Source organism: Schistocerca serialis, chromosome 9, assembly GCF_023864345.2.
Source record: "Schistocerca serialis cubense isolate TAMUIC-IGC-003099 chromosome 9, iqSchSeri2.2, whole genome shotgun sequence".
NCBI lineage: Eukaryota > Metazoa > Arthropoda > Insecta > Orthoptera > Acrididae > Schistocerca > Schistocerca serialis.
This window is the reverse complement of record NC_064646.1, coordinates 84,494,748-84,515,041: the sequence shown is the minus strand read 5'-3', so window position 1 is coordinate 84,515,041 and position 20,294 is coordinate 84,494,748. Positions and strand designations below refer to the sequence as shown.

Sequence of the window (20,294 nt, the reverse complement as noted above, 5' to 3'; positions counted from 1 at the left end):
GTGTGGTATGACTCCTGTAGTTGATAGTATAATTGGTATAATGTCAACTTTATCCTAATGCCACATGTCCTTGACTTCCTCAGCCAGTTGGATGTATTTTTCAATTTTTTCACCTGTTTTCTTTTGTATATTTGTTGTATTGGGTATGGGTATTTCGATTAGTTGTGTTAATTTCTTCTTTTTATTGGTGAGTGATGTCAGGTTTGTTATGTGGTGGTGTTTTATCTGTTATAATGGTTCTGTTCCAGTATAATTTGTATTCATCGTTCTCCAGTACATTTTGTGGTGCATACTTGTATGTGGGAACATGTTGTTTTATAAGTTTATGTTGTAAGGCAAGCTGTTGATGTATTATTTTTGCTACATTGTCATGTCTTCTGGGGTATTCTGTATTTGCTAGTATTGTACATTTGCTTGTGATGTGATCTACTGTTTCTATTTGTTGTTTGCGAAGTCTGCATTTATCTGTTGTGGTATTGGGATCTTTAGTAATATGCTTGCTGTAATATCTGGTGTTTATTGTTTGATCCTGTATTGCAATCATGAATCCTTCTGTCTCACTGTATATATTGCCTTTTATCAGCCATGTGTTGGATGTGTCTTGATCGATGTGTGGCTGTGTTAGATGATAAGAGTGCTTGCCATGTAGTGTTTTCTTTTTTCAATTTACTTTTTTCATATCTGTTGATGTTATGTGATCTGAAGGGTTGTAGAAGTGGTTATGAAATTGCAATGGTGTAGCCGATGTATTTATATGAGTGATTGCTTTGTGTATTTTGCTAGTTTCTACTCGTTCTATAAAGAATTTTCTTAAATTGTCTACCTGTCCATAATGTAGGTGTTTTATGTTGATAAATCCCCTTCCTCCTTCCTTTCTGCTTAATGTGAATCTTTCTGTTGCTGAATGTATGTGGTGTATTCTATATTTGTGGCATTGTGATCGTGTAAGTGTATTGAGTGCTTCTAGGTCTGTGTTACTCCATTTCACTACTCCAAATGAGTAGGTAAATATTGGTATAGCTTAAGTATTTATAGCTTTTGTCTTGTTTATTGCTGTCAATTCTGTTTTCAGTATTTTTGTTAGTCTTTGTCTATATTTTTCTTTTAGTTCTTCTTTAATATTTGTATTATCTATTCCTATTTTTTGTCTGTATCCTAGATATTTATAGGCATCTGTTTTTTCCATCGCTTCTATGCAGTCGCTGTGGTTATCCAATATGTAATCTTCTTGTTTAGTGTGTTTTCCCTTGACTATGCTATTTTTCTTACATTTGTCTGTTCCAAAAGCCATATTTATATCATTGCTGAATACTTCTGTTATCTTTAGTAATTGGTTGAGTTGTTGATTTGTTGCTGCCAGTAGTTTTAGATCATCCATGTATAGCAAATGTGTGATGTTGTGTTGGTAATATTATATCCATAATTTGTATTACTTAGCATGTTGGATAGTGGGTTCAAAGCAAGGCAGAACCAGAAAGGACTTAATGAGACTCCTTGGTATATTCCATGCTTAATCTGTATTGGCTGCGATGTGATATTATTTGAATTTGTTTGGATATTAAGTGTGGTTTTCCAATTTTTCCATTACTATGTTTAGGAACTGTATCAATTTAGGATCTACTTTGTATATTTCCAATATTTGTAGTAACCATGAGTGGGGTACACTATCAAAAGCTTTTTGGTAATCAATGTATGCGTAGTGTAGCGACCTTTGTTTAGTTTTAGCTTGATATGTCACCTCTGCATCTATTATTAGTTGCTCTTTACATCCTCGTGCTCCTTTGCAGCAGCCTTTTTGTTCTTCATTTATAATTTTGTTCTGTGTTGTATGTGTCATTAATTTTTGTGTAATGACTGAAGTTAATATTTTGTATATTGTTGGTAGGCATGTTATGGGGCGATATTTTGTTGGGTTTGCTGTGTCTGCTTGATCTTTAGGTTTTAGATAAGTTATTCCTTCTGTAAGTGTATCACGGAATGTGTATGGGTCTGCAATGTAACTGTTAAATAATTTAGTTAGATGTGAATGTGTTGAGGTGAACTTCTTTAGCCAGAAATTTGCTATTTTATCTTTTCCAGGGGCTTTCCAATTGTGTGTAGAGTTAATTCCTGGGGTGACTTCATGTTGCAAAATTATCACTTCAGGCATTTGTGGTATCATCTTGTATGTGTCTGTTTCCGCTTGTATCCACCGTGCATGCCTGTTATGTTGTACCGGGTTTGACCATATGTTGCTCCAGAAGTGTTCCATGTCTGTTATGCTTGGTGGATTGTCTATTTTAATGTGTGTGTTATCTATTGTCTGGTAAAATTTCTTTTGGTTTGTGTTGAATGTTTGGTTTTGTTTCCTTCTATTTTCACTTTTTTGTATCTTCTTTTCATCTAATTGCTCTATCGCTTCTTGTTGTGAGATTTTACCTAACCTTTTTCGTTTTTTGTCTGATATTTCATTTCTTATAAATTGTGTTAGCTGTCCGATGTCTCTTCTCAGTTTTTCTATTCTGATCTGTAGCCTGTGTTGCCATGCTGGTTTTGTGGGTTTCTTCTGTGTGTTGGTTGGTTCTGATCTCTGCCTAGTGTGTATATTTAGTGTAGTGAGTGCTCCTATATAAACCAGTAGTTGTAACTCTTCCATAGTTGTATTTTCATTTATTTTGTTGTGTATGATTGTGTTGATAGTTGTTGTTGTTTTGACTTGTGGGTTATTTGGTGGTCTATGCAAGAATGGTCTAATGTCTGTATTTGTGTCTTTGTATTCTATATATGTCAGCTGAAATTTTTCTTCTGTATCTAACATGTGTGTCACTTCGTGTTCTGTTTGTGCTTGTTCTGCTGGCTGTCTTAATATTTCGTTTTCCTCTGATTGTTTAATTGACACGTGTTGTTCTGTTTGTTTGCTCTGAGAAGATATCCCCTTTCTATATTCACAAGGCATTGGAAGGTATTGCTGGGTCTCTGAAAAGTGTCAAACGACTTCGCAATGGAACATTTTTAGATGAAACTGCTAATTAGAACCAAATACCTAAGCTTCTGGGATGTAAGGCCTTAGGCGACTACCCAGCCAAGGCTGAATTACGTAACACCCTTAACTGTAGTAAGGGCGTGGTTCCAATATAATGGAGGTGCACCCCACGGAGTTACGTGAAGAGTGGATGAATGTGGGCATCACGGAGGTGCAGAATTATATGCGGAGAGTCAATGGCAAATTGGAAAAATCGGCAACGTTTATTTTAATGTTTAGTACTCCCGAATTACCTGAATATATCCTTGCAGGCTATATGTGCCTTAAGGTTGGCCCGTTTGTTCTTAACCCCAAGCGATGCTGTAAATGTCAAAGATTTCGCCATACCACTATGGGATGTAATGGGAAGGCTATGTGTGGCAATTGTGGAGGCTCCTCTCATGAGTCTGGGACTTCTTGTACACGTCCTCCGAAATGTGCAAACTGCTCTGGGGATCACTCAGTGTGGAGCAGAAAGCAACGAGGAAAAGAAAATTCGAGTGTTGAAAGTAGAGAGAGACGCATACCCTATGGTGATGCTAAAAAGGCTTACAAAGCCATGCAACCTCTGGTTTTTGCTACTTCTTTTGCATCAGCCCTTAAGACACCAATAGCTAAGTGTGATGCCTCCACACAAATTCAGACCACAGATTCCAGTACAAGCACATGCATTTGTCAATGCACCTGTGGGGGGAAACGCTCCACTTGCAACTGACGTCGTTCGGAAGCCGTTAGTAGTACCACTCCCCAACATCAGAAGCCAACTAAGCCATCCCCGCAACCCAGGCAGCCACCTCCTCCTATCAGTACAGAAAAACGTCCTTCGAAAAGTAGTTCTAAATCCGAGAAAGCGGTGGGTAAAACCTTGGATTGACGAGCCCTCTCACTTTCTGATGGTGACTATGCTCTTGGGGATATGGACTTACAATCGGAGGAACCTGAGAGCATGGAACCAGCTAACGTTCCCCCTGACCTCCCAAGTAAATCACCGCCTCCGAGGGAGAAAGAAAAGAACTCCCATCGCTAACCAATGGCTTCTATAGGGACTTCTGTGTTGCAGTGGAATTTGAATGGATGTTGTTGTCGTTGTAGCGGTCTTCAGTCCTGACACTGGTTTGATGCAGTGCTCCATGCTACTCTATCCTGTGCAACCTTCTTCACCTCCCAGTACCTACTGCAACCTACATCCTTCTGAATCTGCTTGGTGTACTCATCTCTTGGTCTCCCTCTATGATTTTTACCCTCTACGCTGCCCTCCAATGCTAAATTCGTGATCCCTTGATGCCTCAGAACATGTCCTACCAACCGATCCCTTCTTCTAGTCAAGTTGTGCCACAAACTTCTCTTCTCCCCAATCGTATTCAATACCTCCTCATTAGTTATGTGATCTACCCATCTAATCTTCAGCATTCTTCAGTGGCACCACATTTCGAAGGCTTCTATTCTCTTCTTGTCCAAACTATTTATCGTCCATGTTTCACTTCCATACATGGCTACGCTCCATACAAATACTTTCAGAAACGACTTCCTGACATTAAATCTATACTCGATGTTAACAAATTTCTCTTCTTCAGAAATGCTTTCCTTGCCATTGCCAGTCTACATTTTATATCCTCTCTACTTTGACCATCATCAGTTATTTTGCTACCCAAATAGCAAAACTCCTTTAGTACTTTAAGTGTCTCATTTCCTAATCTAATACCCTCAACATCACCTGACTTAATTCGACAACATTCCATTATCCTCGTTTTGCATTTGTTGATGTTCATTTTATATCCTCCCTTAAAGACACTATCCATTCCGTTCGACTGCTCTTCCAAGTCCTTAGCTGTCTCTGACAGAATTACAATGTCATCGGCGAACCTCAATCTCCATGGATTTTAATACCTGCTCCGAATTTTTCTTTTGTTTCCTTTACTGCTTGCTCAATATACAGATTGAATAACATCGGGGAGAGGCTACAACCCTGTCTCACTCCCTTCCCAACCACTGCTTCTCTTTCATGTCCCTCAACTCTTATAACTGCCATTTGGTTTCTATACAAATTGTAAATAGCCTTTCGCTCCCTGTATTTTACCCCTGCCACCTTCAGAATTTGAAAGAGAGTATTCCAGTCAACATTGTCAAAAGCTTTCTCTAAGTCTACAAATGCTAGAAACGTAGGTTTGCCTTTCCTTAATCTAGCTTCTGACCTCGCAGGTACTGATACCAGTTTCATTTGACCAGATTTCATGTTGACTTTTCATCAGGGCGCTGATGACCATGATGTCGAGCTTGCCCTCAACCCAAATCATCATCATCACGGCTATCCTCTTATACCTTTAAAACAGATTTGAGGTATTGTCCACTGCTGAAAGAACATCTGAGCCAGCAAGGGGTGTCTCATTAAGACTGGGACCAATGTTCCTGAAAGACCCGGACAATTGTAGAGTGTGGGATACTGTGCATTGGGAGCTCCAAAATAAGGTGGGGAGGGGGGTCACGTCCGAAATATGGAGGTGGCTCTACTGGCAGTGATTGAATATGCATGATGCCTGCTGCCTGGGCTCAGAGGCCTATTGGCAAGCTGCTTTGGTGAAGACAGCCTTGCTTCTGGGTGAAAGCAGAGCTAGCATATTGTAGCATCATTCCTAGAACCAGTCATGATCTTTTGCTTTGGAGCAGAGTGGAAGGCTTAGAGCAGAGACTCAGATATTTTTGTCATTGTCTTGGATGCAGATTCCTCGACCTTCGCTTTTGGGTGGAGAATATAGGAGCTCCGTAATAGGTTGTGACTGTTGCCTTCTTTTATTTCTTCATTTTTTTGTCTTTGGTGTTGACGTACTGCAATGTGGTATGGGCTGAATAATGGGGTGTGGAAGTGCAACACGGACTATTTTAAATAATGTAGCTGACAGGTGCACAGTTTCCTTTCACCGTAGTTTACTTTCACTGTTCACAACCCCCCAGTAATACGCATTTATAGATGGCCAGTGCACCATTGTTTTAACTTTCCATAAGCCTCATTAACAGTTTGTAGGCACACCTCCACATACTGCTACAATAGTTTACTGTTGAACATCTACAAGCAGTAAAAACTTAACCACGAAGTTCATAGTTCTTTAAGAATTTTGAAAGGTATGTATGGTGCAACACTGTCTCTGTCATTGTTTTAACACATGGCCTAATTTTGTTACACTTATTTCACTGATGCATTGTTGTTGATCTAACCAATACAGATTCCTTGTCTGAAACTCTGCCATGGACTGACTGTCTCGGGACCAAAAATTGGGCCCTTATATATCCTCACAATAATAGGTGCTGAAACTACAGATTGTTTGAAGTTTAATTTATCAAAATTACAATTAAAACTTAACTCATTAAATAAAATGAATATATCGAAAAGTCTGTTCTTTTCGACAGTTTCCTCTACTAAAAGGTTTTGCAAAATTATTTGTTTAAATCGTGAAATTAACATATATAGTTACACAAACAATACTTTTGACAAAACTGTTAATTAATTTGGAATTAATTACAGGCAGGGTTTGCTACCATATTTGTGAATAGAGCGAAATAAATACTTAAAGAATGCTAGTGTTTTGTCTTCCAAATGTATATAATTATTATAGAATTTATATTTGTTTATAAGTCAACAATAGAATTTAAGTTACAAAAGAATTACTGATTTCACCCAGTAGCAACAAATACTAACTAGGCATAATCGAAATAAATTAGAAAATCAATTGCATACATAAAACTAAGCACAAAATTAGATCTGGTTTTATAGTCTTTAAAACTGAGGGCCAACCTTTCTCTTTTATGTAAATGCAGATTATACTCACATATGTTAATGGTAGTTAATTCAAAAAATGAAAAATGAATTTTAAAGAGGCAGGTGGCAAAACAAGAGGGAAAGTAAAATTATTCCGGCTTGCTTCGTCACAAGGTCAGGCAGGATGTTGCTACTAAGGTAACAGAACATGTGGTATGCACATTTGGATTTTTTTTAGGACTGAGAAATACCTTCACACATCCAATATTATACATTTTAATTTCAGGCAGGGACGCCTACTATTTCAGTTAATTAAAGAGAGTAGCTTTCGTCATAGCAGACTGGCGAAAGAAAATTATAATACATTATGCAGCACATTTTTTCTGAAAGCAGGTTTTTTTAATTCAGTTTTCCAATACACCATATTATTCTCCATTCTTTTGGCTATAGAATCCTATTCTTCAACATAATCTCCAGTCAATGTGATGACGCTATGCTATGTTACTGGGAGGGCCTGTGTACCCACGTGGTACCACTCTACTGGTCGATGTTGGAGCCAACGTCTTGTTGCATCAATAACGGCCTCGGTGTGCACCTTTCGTTGGACTAAACAGATGGAAGTGGGAAGGTGCGAGATATGGGCTGCAGGGTGGATGGGGATGAACAATCCAATGAAGATTTATGAGCTCCTCTTGGCTGCATTGCATTTTAATGGAGGAGGAGACATGCATTTGCATTTTTGTGGCAACGAACATGCTGAAGCATTTCTTCAATTTCCTGAGGGTAGCACAATACAATCATTGCACCATGAGGGAGGACATTATACAGAACAACCCCTTCGGAGCCCCAGAAACCTGTCACAATGACCTAAAATCTGAGGCCACGGCTTTAAACTTTTTATTGAGAGGAGAGGCAGTGTGGCACCACGTCATGGATTGCCGTTTTGTTTGAAGTTCGAGATGGTGAACCCATGTGTAATGGCCTGTGATGATATTTGACAAAATCTTGTCAGATCAGCCTTGTAATGCACAAGAAATTCTGTTAGATGTCCTTTATTGACTTTACGGTCTTCTGTTAGATGGCAAGGAATGCAGTGCACACACTCTTTCAGTACCCCACTGGTGGAAAAGTGTGTCAGCACTGTCAGCAGAGATATCCATCTGTGCAGTTAGTTTGATTGTGAACCGCCGATCACCTTGAATGAAATTGTCTGCATCTTCCAACATTGCAGGAGTCACAGGTGTGTGCAGCTGGCTAGCACTGAGTGATCGGACAGGTTCACTATGCTTCTGTTCACTGTCAGATCTCCACAGACATTCTGCAAGCACCAATGAATATCTGCGATTCTCCAGTTTTCTGCAAAAAGAAACTCTGCTTGGAATGCACCTCTGTTACGGATGCAATTTTTTTGAAGGTTACGTATATTACTGCCACCTATCAGAACTTAATGGAACTGTAGGGGCTGAAGTGGGAATATTCCATGATGTTCTACAGCAAATTCCACATTCTTTCAACCAAAGTTGGCTGAGAAAATAAATATGTTGCATTACTTCTCAATTGCCCCTCCTAGTATTAGTTAACTGCTGGAACATCTATACAAACTTCCCAACTGTTGTCTCTCTTATAATCGCTAACAGTGCGCACGTAGTACTAGGGACAGAAAGCTGGCAGAAGCCAAATGTTACTAGCAGTGAAATTCTAAATTCCAACTGGAATGTATATTGCAAAGGAATGTTGAAAACTGGTTTTGGAGGTTATCCATAGCTGGAAAAGTATGATAATATTTGGGGAGTTTAGTAAAGACTCAAAAAAAAAAAAAAAAAAAATTGCACAATAATTAGTGTGGAGGTAAGTGTTATAGGAAGATCAAACATGTTCATCCAATGCTTTTAAGATCCTGTACCTCAGTGACAATAGTGGTGGAACATTTGAAGAGAAACTTGGAAAAGATTTCATGTAAATTTCATGTCATTTTGTATTATTAGGTGCAGATTTCAGCTTCTAAGTTGTAGACTGGGAGACATGGGTGATTACAGCTGCTCGTAGGGACAGGGAATCGTGTGAAATTATTCTGAATGCTTTGGCCAAAAATTACCTTGTGCAGCTAATCAGAGAACTGACTCATAAAGACAATCTACTTGGTCTCCTGATCACCAACAGGCCTGAACTTTTCAGCTCAGCTAGCATAAAGCAGGGGATCAGCATCACTGAATGTGCCTGTAAATAGAAATATAAAGAAGGGTAGGAAGGTATTCGTGGAGACAAAGAGTGAAAAAAAGAAGAATAATTTTGTCACTTGGGATGGTCATTGAAAAATTCGTCTCCAGGGCCCAAAAATATTGAACATCAATGGATAAAGGTAAAGAGTATTTTACAAATGCACTAGAGAGATAGGTATGTGCTGAGCGAAGTTGAGAGGGGTGAGAAAGACACACCATGATTTGACAGATGCGTTAGAAAGCTGCTATGAGCCTCACTGTAAATTTAAACACAGCAAAAGCATCACAGACTGACGGAAACTAAACAAAACTATAATTAGCATAAGAAGAGCCATGCATGAACCACTCAACAGATTTGGAAGTAAAATTCTACCCACTGACTTGACAGAAAATCCTATGAAATAGCAATCTTAAGTCAGTAAATAAATTAAAGCCCTCTGTCCGAAGACTCTGGGACTATAATGGCATCGATATGGAGGATGACAGAGAGAATGCCAAAATACTAAATGACTTTTTGCAGAAAATGTTTTACTGGGGCTGTTAATACTGTTGTTCCTCCTATAAATCATCATGCATCGCACAAGTGCCAGAATGACAGATATCGAACTCAGTGACCATAAGATTGAAAAACAATTGAAAATGTTTGACTGGGGAAAGGCCTGTGGACCTGAAGTAATACTAGTAACATTCTACATAGGGAATGTGATACAGCAGGCTTCTCATCTAGCAAAAGTGTACTTCCTTAGGTCACTGGAGAAGTTGTTGTTGTTGTTGTTGTTGTTGTTGTTGTTGTGGTCTTCAGTCCTGAGACTGGTTTGATGCAGCTCTCCATGCTACTCTATCCTGTGCAAGCTTCTTCATCTCCCAGTACCTACTGCAACCTACATCTTTCTGAATCTGCTTAGTGTATTGATCTCTTGGTCTCCCTCTACGATTTTTACCCTCCAATGCTAAATTTGTGATCCCTTGATGCCTCAGAACATGTCCTACCAACCGATCCCTTCTTCTAGTCAAGTTGTGCCACAAACTTCTCTTCTCCCCAATCCTATTCAATACCTCCTCATTAGTTACGTGATCTACCCACCTTATCTTCAGCATTCTTCTGTAGCACCACATTTCGAAGGCTTCTATTCTCTTCTTGTCCAAACTGTTTATCGTCCATGTTTCACTTCCATACATGGCTACACTCCATACAAATACTTTCAGAAACGACTTCCTGACACTTAAATCTATACTCGATGTTAACAAATTTCTCTTCTTCAGAAACGATTTCCTTGCCATTGCCAGTCTACATTTTATATCCTCTCTACTTCGACCATCATCAGTTATTTTACTCCCTAAATAGCAAAACTCCTTTACTACTTTAAGTGTCTCATTTCCTAATCTAATCCCCTCAGCATAACCCGATTTAATTTGACTACATTCCATTATCCTCGTTTTGCTTTTGTTGATGTTCATCTTATATCCTCCTTTCAAGACACTGTCCATTCCGTTCAACTGCTCTTGCAAGTCCTTTGCTGTCTCTGACAGAATTACAATGTCATCGGCGAACCTCAAAGTTTTTACTTCTTCTCCATGAACTTTAATACCTACTCCGAATTTTTCTTTTGTTTCCTTTACTGCTTGCTCAATATACAGATTGAATAACATCGGGGAGAGGCTACAACCCTGTCTCACTCCTTTCCCAGCCATTGCTTCTCATTCATGCCCCTCGACTCTTATAAGTGCCATCTGGTTTCTGTACAAATTGTAAATAGCCTTTCGCTCCATGTATTTTACCCCTGCCACCTTCAGAATTTGAAAAAGAGTATTCCAGTTAACGTTGTCAAAAGCTTTCTCTAAGTCTACAAATGCTAGAAACGTAGGTTTGCCTTTTCTTAATCTTTCTTCTAAGATAAGTCGTAAGGTTAGTATTGCCTCACGTGTTCCAACATTTCTACGGAATCCAAACTGATCTTCCTCGAGGTCCTCTTCTACCAGTTTTTCCATTCGTCTCTAAAGAATTCACATTAGTATTTTGCAGCTGTGACTTATTAAACTGATAGTTCAGTAATTTTCACATCTGTCAACACCTGCTTTCTTTGGGATTGGAATTATTATATTCTTCTTGAAGTCTGTGGGTATTTCGCCTGTCTCATGCATCTTGCTCACCAGATGGTACAGTTTTGTCATGACTGGCTCTCCCAAGGCCGTCAGTAGTTCTAATGGAATATTGTCTACTCCCGGGGCCTTGTTTCGACTCAGGTCTTTCAGTGCTCTGTCAAACTCTTCACACAGTATCTTATCTCCCATTTCATCTTCATCTACATCCTCTTCCATTTCCATAATATTGTCCTTAAGTACATCGCCCTTGTATAGACCTTCTATACACTCCTTCCACGTTTTTGCTTTCCCTTCTTTGCTTAGAACTGGGTTGCCATCTGAGCTCTTGATATTCATACAAGTGGTTCTCTTCTCTCCAAAGGTCTCTTTAATTTTCCTGTAGGCAGTATCTATCTTACCCCTAGTGAGACAAGCCTCTACATCCTTACATTTGTCCTCTAGCCATCCCTGCTTAGCCATTTTGCACTTCCTGTCGATCTCATTTTTGAGAAGTTTGTATTCCTTTTTGCCTGCTTCATTTACTGCATTTTTATATTTTCTCCTTTCGTCAATTAAATTCAATATTTCTTCTGTTACCCAAGGATTTCTATTAGCCCTCGTCTTTTTACCTACTTGATCCTCTGCTGCCTTCACTACTTCATCCCTCAGAGCTACCCATTCTTCTTCTACTGTATTTCTTTTCCCCATTCCTGTCAATTGTTTCCTTATGCTCTCCCTGAAACTCTCTACAACCTCTGGTTCTTTCAGTTTATCCAGGTCCCATCTCCTTAAATTCCCGCCTTTTTGCAGTTTCCTTAGTTTCAATCTGCAGTTCATAACCAATAGATTGTGGTCAGAATCCACATCTGCCCCTGGAAATGTCTTACAATTTATAACCTGGTTCCTAAATCTCTGTCTTACCATTATATAATCTATCTGATACCTTTTAGTATCTCCGGGATTCTTCCAGGTATACAACCTACAATGCCGGAAGACCTGAGGAGGATCAGTGCCTGTAGCAGGGATTGACAGGTGACCCTCAACATAAACAAATTAAACAAATGTAATGTAATAAAAGTGGAGATAACATGATCATCAGAGAATCACTGGAAGTAGTCACATCCATAAATTATCTCGGAGCATACATACCAAGCTATATAAAGTGGAACAACCACATAAAACAAATTGCAGATAAAGCAGATGCCAGATTTGTATTTATTTGAAAGGATTCTCAGGATGTATAGTTAATGTCCAGAGAAAGTAGCTTACAAGACCCTTGTTAGACCAATAGTTGAGTATTGCTAGTCTGTCTGGGATCCATACCAGACAGTGTTGATTGAGGAAATAGAAGAGACCCAGTGAAGAGCAGCATATTTCCTTACAGATTAATTTAATGCCTGTAAAAGCAACACGAAGGTGCACAGCCAATTCACACAGCAGACACTGCATGAGAGGTATTCTACATCACGATGTGATTTAAAGAGTCAACGAGTGTATTTGTTCGGTACACTAAATATCCCCTACCATACACCATAAGGTGGCTTATGGAGTATTAATGTAGCTGAAGTTCACAATCTTTTAGCCGTAATAAAAGACAATAAAACATCTTGTATTACTCATTCTGTGTGAGCAGGCAATGAAGGTAATGTGAGATGTAACAATTGTGATGAGTACAGGAATGCTCATTCTCCAGCTTGACAGCTGTCTTTTAATTGATTTGCTCGTCAGCATACTTTTGATCACAGCTATTGTAAAGGCAGTTTGCATTTCTAACTTTCCTCTTCTCCCTCCATTCATCAGCTGCTCTGTTTGCTATTTTATTGCTTTCAACGTTGTCTTGGAACTACTTTGTCCTTTGTAACGGTTGAAAACATCCACTTTTGTTGTTGGAAGCTTGAAGTCTGGTACTGCAGGTTTTTGTATGTGCTTGCCAGTCTGTGTTCCTCTGTGCTCTAGATAAATATAAAGGCTTTATGAAAATACTTTCCATGTATTTCACACCTGTTTTAAAATAAATTCTCTAATATGTTTTTCTCCTGTTAAGACATATAATACACTTATTTTTCAAATGTTTTACAGGCAGCGCCACGTAGCAGCTGCTCAGAAGAGGGAACTTGGAGACTTCAACAGTGCCCAGGAAATCATGTCTGAAGAGTTTGAGGACAACAACATTTCTGCAGTTCCTAGCTGACGAGAGGTTATTCCCTCCAGACAAAACGTATTTCTGCCTTAAACAGAACCTGCAGAACTGTTACAAAAAGCCACAGAGTGACTTGTTAGCTGTACAACATCAAAGTGTGGTACTGTAAATAGTGGCATTCTGAAAAGACAGACAAGTGAAATGTTGTCTTGCCAAGTACTGACACACAATATCATGACAAAATTCTCTTTTGCGATTCTCTTTTGTGAATAAAAGTATTTTGTCTAAAGGCTTGTGAATTATTTATTATTATTATTATTATTATTATTATTTTTATTTTTGAGCTTTTCCTCAGTACAGAGGCTTATCTCCAACATAATAATTTACTTGGAAATTACAATACAAACAATAAACGTTCTTAAACTATATTTTCAAAATATTCCTCCAGGTGAATTATATGACTTCAAATCAATACAGTATGTTTGTTAATTTGTAAAAAAAAGAACCCTCTAAAATACTAATGTCTAATCCAGTCATACTATTGGAGATTGATAATGACATCTGGTAGCAATGGTATTCTCCATGTTACTTTTACTTTGAAACCTAGTGGTTGCCTCACCTTCTTTACAGCTTGAATAAAATAACTGTGATTTACAGATTTCAGGGGCAGAGGGCAGTGTTGCTACTAGTGTGCCACCAGCCACACTTTACAAGTCTCTGCATATACTTAAAGAATGAGCAGCACAGTGAGCAAGTTGTGCTTGAGGAAAAAACAATAATTGGCTGGCATCTGGCTCCTATCATTTGACTCGCTGAAACATCACTCTCTGCATATACTTAAAGAACAAGCAGTGTAATGATACATCCCGTTCCTTGAATGAGAGCTATCACGTCCTTAAATACGTGTAAGAGAAAAGATGTTCATGACAGAGTAGTGGTTAGCACCCCACTGTGTGAGGGGTTTTAAAAACTGTAGGTGCTGATACCAGAGCTAATGAACCAGTGACTGTACAGAAGTGAGTGGCAGTCAGCGACCATAGCTGTTGAGTAGGTAGGTGCTGTGACTCGCCGATCTTTCAAAGTGCCGCCACGCAGTTACGCGCGTCCTCTACATGCGACGCTGTCTGCCGGCCATGCAGCAGCAGTGCCACCTAAGCGGCCAGCCAGCCAGCGGCCGCTGGACTCGGACTCAGTTCTGATTTGACTGTCAAAGTGTACACATGTCTTACTTTGTTCACTTGATCTGTGACTTCCTTGTATTGTGTCGTCCTTGAAATATATTTGTTAAACTTCGAAGTTATAACAATTGGCAACAAGGATGGGATTTTTCTTTTTCATCGTTGACCCACAGGTTTCCATGGCTACTTTAGAGCAACTATTGCAAGGTCTCATAGAACAGCAAACGCTTCTCACAAATGCGATTCGGGATTTCGTCGCGGCATACTATGCAGGGCGTCTCTCGTCGTCGTCTCTCCCTCCTTTTCCTCCTTACGACGAGATGGTGGAAGACTGGTCTGACTACGAAACACGTCTTCGACAGCACTTCTTGGCATTTCATGTTGCGGATGACCAAACATGTAAGTCTCTGTTCCTTTCATGGATTTCACCTCAGATGTATCGGTTGTTGTTGCAATTGGCTCCTTTGAAAGATCCTGTGTCTTTGTCGTTTGCTGAAATGTGCTTACTTCTGTTCGTATATTTTCAAAAGCATACACATGTGGTAGCCTCTCGTGTTGCCTTTTATCATTGTCAAAAACAACCGAATCAATCCTATCGCGCTTGGGCTGCTGAACTTCACGGCCTCAGTTGAAAGTGTCAATTTGTTACTGGCGTTCACAAAGAATCTTATGCCGATTCCATGGTACGGGGTGCTATTATCCGATCAGTGCCCAACAAAGAAGTTAGGCAACGTGCCCTTCAGTCGGCAAATCCGACTCTAGATGAAGTCCTGTCCATCGCTCAGTCCTTTAAAATTTCTCACGCTGCTGGAGCGCAAATAGAGGCATGGGGTGACGTCAGGGACGTACAACCTCTGTGTGCTGTTGACGAAGCGTGTGGTGTGTCCCCGCCGGCCGACGTGGCCGCAGTACAGTCCCAAGCGCAGCCTCAGCCTAACCGTAAACAAACCTCTAAGAAACTGCAGCAAACTCCACGGCAACTTCCTTCATGTCCGCGGTGTTTTACGAAACATTCACAAGAGGATTGTCCCCAACATTGGGCCGTGTGTCACAAATGCAAAAAGATGGGTCATGTGTCATCTGTTTGCAAATCCGACCGCATACCTGATGTTCATGAACGTGGCGCTGATTCTGCTTCTGTGTTGTCTGTCAATTGTACTTCTTCCCTTTCAGGGAAGTTATTCCTCACTGTCCAAATACTTGGTCGGGATGTTTGCATGCAGGTGGTTCCTGGTTCTGCTGCCACTATCATCAATTCTCAGACGTATCTTCAGTTGGGTTCTCCAATCCTGTCACCTGTCACTAGGCAATTACGGACTTACAATAAACAGAAGATTTCTCTCTTGGAACAATTTGATGCTGAGGTATCTTAGAAATCTGTTGTTCGCACTGTTCCCATATTTGTGGTCGGCCATAGTAACGTGGAGAATCTTTTTGGTTTCGATGCCTTTTGCGTTTTTGGGTTCTCCATAGATGACTCTGTCAATATCGTCTCTGATGCTATTCCTTAAGCTCAATTGGATTCCTTGTCGACAACATTATTGTCTCATTTTTCTCCTGGGTTAGGCCGTGCAAACGACTTTGAAGCTCATATCATGCTCAAACCCACTGCTCGGCCTAAGTTTTTTTTTTTTTTTTTTTTTTTTTTTTTTTTTTTTTTTTTTTTTTTTTTTTTTTTTTTGCTCGGCCCATTCCTGTGGCCCTTCATGATCGGGTCAAACGGGAGCTGGATCGTCTCACTGCTTCATCGGTCTTGCTTCCTGTCACTTCCAGTGAGTGGTCCTCTCCTGTTGTCATCGTTGCTAAGCCCAGTGGTGATATTCGTCTCTGTGGCGATTTCAAAGCCACTGTAAATGCTCAATGCCTCATTGACACTTACCCTATGCCTCGAGCTGAAGAATTGTTCACTAAACTTGCTGGAAGCCAGTATTTTTCTAAACTTGACCTGTCAGAAGCTTATCATCAACTTCCTCTCGACGCTGCTTCCCGGCAGTTTCTGGTCCTTAACACGCCTTATGGCCTCTATCAATACCAACGATTGCCATTCGGGGTTGCCAGCGCCCCTGCTCTCTTTCAGCGATTCTTGGAACAATTATTGCTCACTGTCCCGGGGTGTATAAATTACATGGACGACATTGTTGTCACTGGCTCCACCACTGAAGAACATCTTCAGAATCTCCGCACACTTTTTCATGTCTTACAGACTGCCGGTCTTAAGTGTAATCTTCAGAAATAAAAATTTTTTCAGGCATCTATCACGTACTTCGGGTTTCAACTCTCTCGGGATGGTATTCGTCCACTTCAGCAAACTGTCACTGCGATTGATGCCCTTCCTCGCCCTACATCTGTTAAGGAACTGCAGGCCTTCTTGGGGAAAATAGCATACTATCATAGGTTTTTACCGTCTGCTGCTTCGGTGGTTCAGCCGTTGCATCGCCTGTTGCATAAAAATGTGCCTTTTCACTGGTCCGCGTCATGCGATGCGGCTTTCCCGAAATTGAAGACTATGCTGAAACAGGCCCCGTGCCTGGCTACTTATTGACCTGGCCAACATCTTGTTCTTGCCACAGACGCCTCTCAATACGGCGTTGGTGCAGTCCTTACGCACCGGTTTTCTGGCGGTTCTGAACAACCCGTTGCTTATGCCTCCAAAATGCTCACGGATGCCCAACAAAAGTATTCTCAAATTGAAAATGCTCTTCATAAGTTTGGTGTTTTTCTCTAGGGATCCAAATTTCATCTTGTTATGGATCACAAACACTTGTTTCCTTTTTTCATCCATCAATGTCACTTCCCGACAAGGCTGCACACCGCCTCCAGTGTTGAGCTCTTTACTTGTCTCGTTTCAATTATGAGATTCATTTCCAGCCGACGGCTCAACATGCAAATGCTGATGCACTGTCTCGCCTTCCCATGGTTCCTGATCTGGCATTCGATAGGGACGAACTTTTGTGTTTCCATCTGGATGTTGCCGAGCAGCGGGTTGTGGACGGGTTCTCCAACACCGGGGACCGGCTGGCGGCTGCTACGGGTTCTGACTATACCATCTCCTGGATTTTACACTGTATTCAGATGGGTTGGCCAGATCGTCCATCCACTATGACTTCTGATCCGTTGCAGAACTACTAAGCTTTGCGTTACCGCCTCACGGCTAGGGATGGTGTTATCCTCCTTTCCACCGAAAATGCTTCGCCGCGTGTTGTGGTACCTGCGTCTTTGCATGCTTCGGTCTTGCGCCTCCATCACCAAGGGCACTGGGGTATCTCTCGCACAAAATCTCTGGCGCGCTGTCATGTGTACTGGCCCGGCATCGACTCTGAAATTACACACATGGTCGCTGCCTGCGGCCCTTGTGCTTTACAGGCCGCCGCCCCGCAGTCATCTTTGTCACCGTGGCCTTCGCCTGAGAAGCCCTGGGAGCATATTCATGCTGACTTCGCGGGACCTTTTTTAGGTACTTATTGGCTTCTTGTTATTGACGCCTACTCTAACTTTCCTTTCATTGTCTGTTGCACATTGCCTACCACCACAGCAACCACCAATGCTCTAGCTCGCATTTTCTCTTTGGAAGGCCTTTCCTCTACTCTTGTTACTGATAATAGTCCGCAATTTGCCTCTTCCGATTTTGTGGATTTTTGTGCCCGTCACGGCTGCACGTCACGTTCCCTCCGTTCCATCCACAGTCAAACGGTGAGGCTGAACGTCTGGTCTGCAAATTTAAGGCTCAGATGAGGAAACTCCTGACTTCTTCTGCTGCTGATGATGCGCTTCTCCAATTTCTGGCTTCTTACCGTTTCAGCCCCATGGGCAACCACAGCTCGGCTGAGCTCTTACATGCCTGACAGCCCCGCACGCTACTTCATCTTCTGCAGCCTTCCACCTCACGGCCGCGGGTGCCTTCGCTTGGTCGGTTCACCGCCAGCGACCTTGTATGGGTACTCGGATATGGCAGGCGCCCAAAATGGAGTCCTGGCCGATGCCTGTACAAAATCCAGATGGACACGGGTGTTGCAGTGCGTCATTCGGACCAGCTTCGGCCTCATGTGCCGGCAATGCCTGTTCCGGATGCCACTACACCACCTTCGGCTCTACCTGACGCTCGGGATCCTGGAACCTCTCATTACTCACAACGCAGTCCTCTCACCATCATCTTGGTGCCAGCACAAGAACTGTCACCAACAGGAGACGTGCCCATGCAGGAACCAGATGACCACCATCTGTCGGAACAACTCCACTCACCACCTTCTACAGACGCGGACACATCGTCCATGTCTCCTGTTATAACGACCAGACTTGCTGCAACGGGCAGATTGGTGCACAGGGCCCCAGCAGATGCCACCCCCACGTCTCCTGCATTTCTGCCTGTTTTCATAGGGGACACTTCCATCAATACGGGAAGCCTCCTCCTTGAGACTTTACGGCCAGTCAAACAACACCTATGGATGTTAGCAATCTACAGACCACCTCGATCAAGACATGTGCAAAAACTTCAAAGGGGGGAAAAGTGTTGTGACTCCCCGATCTTTCAAAGTGCCGCTGTGCAGTTACGAGCGTCCTCTACATGCGGCGCTGTCTGCCAGCCATGCAGCAGCAGCGCCACCTAAGCGGCCAGCCAACCAGCGGCCACTAGACTCGGACTCAGTTCTGATTTGATTGTTAAAGTGCACACACGTCTTTGTTTACTTGATCTGTGACTTACATGTATTGTGTCGTCCTTGAAATATATTTGTTAAACTTGAAGTTATAACAGTAGGAGTTCCACAGAGTGAGCTGTCTGGAGGAAAGAGCTCCATGAAATCTAAGAAAGCAAAATGTCAAAAATAATAAATGTATCATAATTATTAATTATGAAGTTACATATCAGCTCTGTTAGGGTAGGTAGCACAGAGAGGCAGTATATGAATAGACAGCTGTCCTCATTTTTCATGTCTTGAGTTGTACTTTTGAAGATAAAATGAGAAGGTAAACTGCATCTCACTTCTTATTTATATGGTGGAGTGAACGAGAACAAGAAGTTAATTTTCAAGAGCTTTATCTGCAGCCTGTAAGGAGGTGAAGTCTGAGCCGAGTTGGAAGAAAAAGGCACATGGATTCAGGGCACAGACTAACTGGACCCAGATGAATAATACTTGATGGTGACCGAATATTCAGTAAGCAACATTCACTGTATATAAAATTAATGTTTAGGTGGCAACATATTTAAATGTTTGGTGCATGAGATGAAGTATAACAAACCACCAAGAATCTGAAGAGCCAACCTGAAACACCTCGGCAGCACAGTGAGCAATTGGTGCTTGAGAAACAAACTATGATTGGCTGGCATCTGGCCCTAACCATTTGACTCACTGAAATATCTCTCATGGAATTATTCTAATTGAAGTATATAGAACTTTCTATGAGTATAACGCATGTAATTCACCTTGACTGTAGCCACTTTCTAATTAGTTGCACTTTGAGGGCAAATTATGGCTTGATCTACATCTACATCTACATCTACATTGATACTCCGCAAGCCACCCAACGGTGTGTGGCGGAGGGCACTTTACGTGCCACTGTCATTACCTCCCTTTCCTGTTCCAGTCGCGTATGGTTCGCGGGAAGAACGACTGTCTGAAAGCCTCCGTGCGCGCTCTAATCTCTCTAATTTTACATTCGTGATCTCCTCGGGAAGTATAAGTAGGGGGAAGCAATATATTCGATACCTCATCCAGAAACGCACCCTCTCGAAACCTGGCGAGCAAGCTACACCGCGATGCAGAGCGCCTCTCTTGCAGAGTCTGCCACTTGAGTTTATTAAACATCTCCGTAACGCTATCACGGTTACCAAATAACCCAGTGACGAAACGCGCCGCTCTTCTTTGGATCTTCTCTATCTCCTCCGTCAACCCGACCTGGTACGGATCCCACACTGATGAGCAATACT

The 20,294-nt window shown here is 41.4% G+C and overlaps 1 protein-coding gene across 2 annotated transcripts in view; it reads left to right on the top strand.

Moving 5' to 3' along the window:
• Window positions 1-13,482, top strand: part of LOC126419174 (zinc finger protein 420-like) — a 158,792-nt gene extending 145,310 nt beyond the window's left edge. For both annotated transcript variants that reach the window (XM_050086304.1, XM_050086303.1), the window contains exon 17: window positions 13,133-13,482. In XM_050086304.1, the coding sequence (XP_049942261.1) occupies window positions 13,133-13,244 (112 nt within the window). In that variant the 3' untranslated portion in view covers window positions 13,245-13,482. The remainder of the gene's footprint in view (window positions 1-13,132) is intronic.
• Window positions 13,483-20,294: the final 6,812 nt, after the last annotated feature.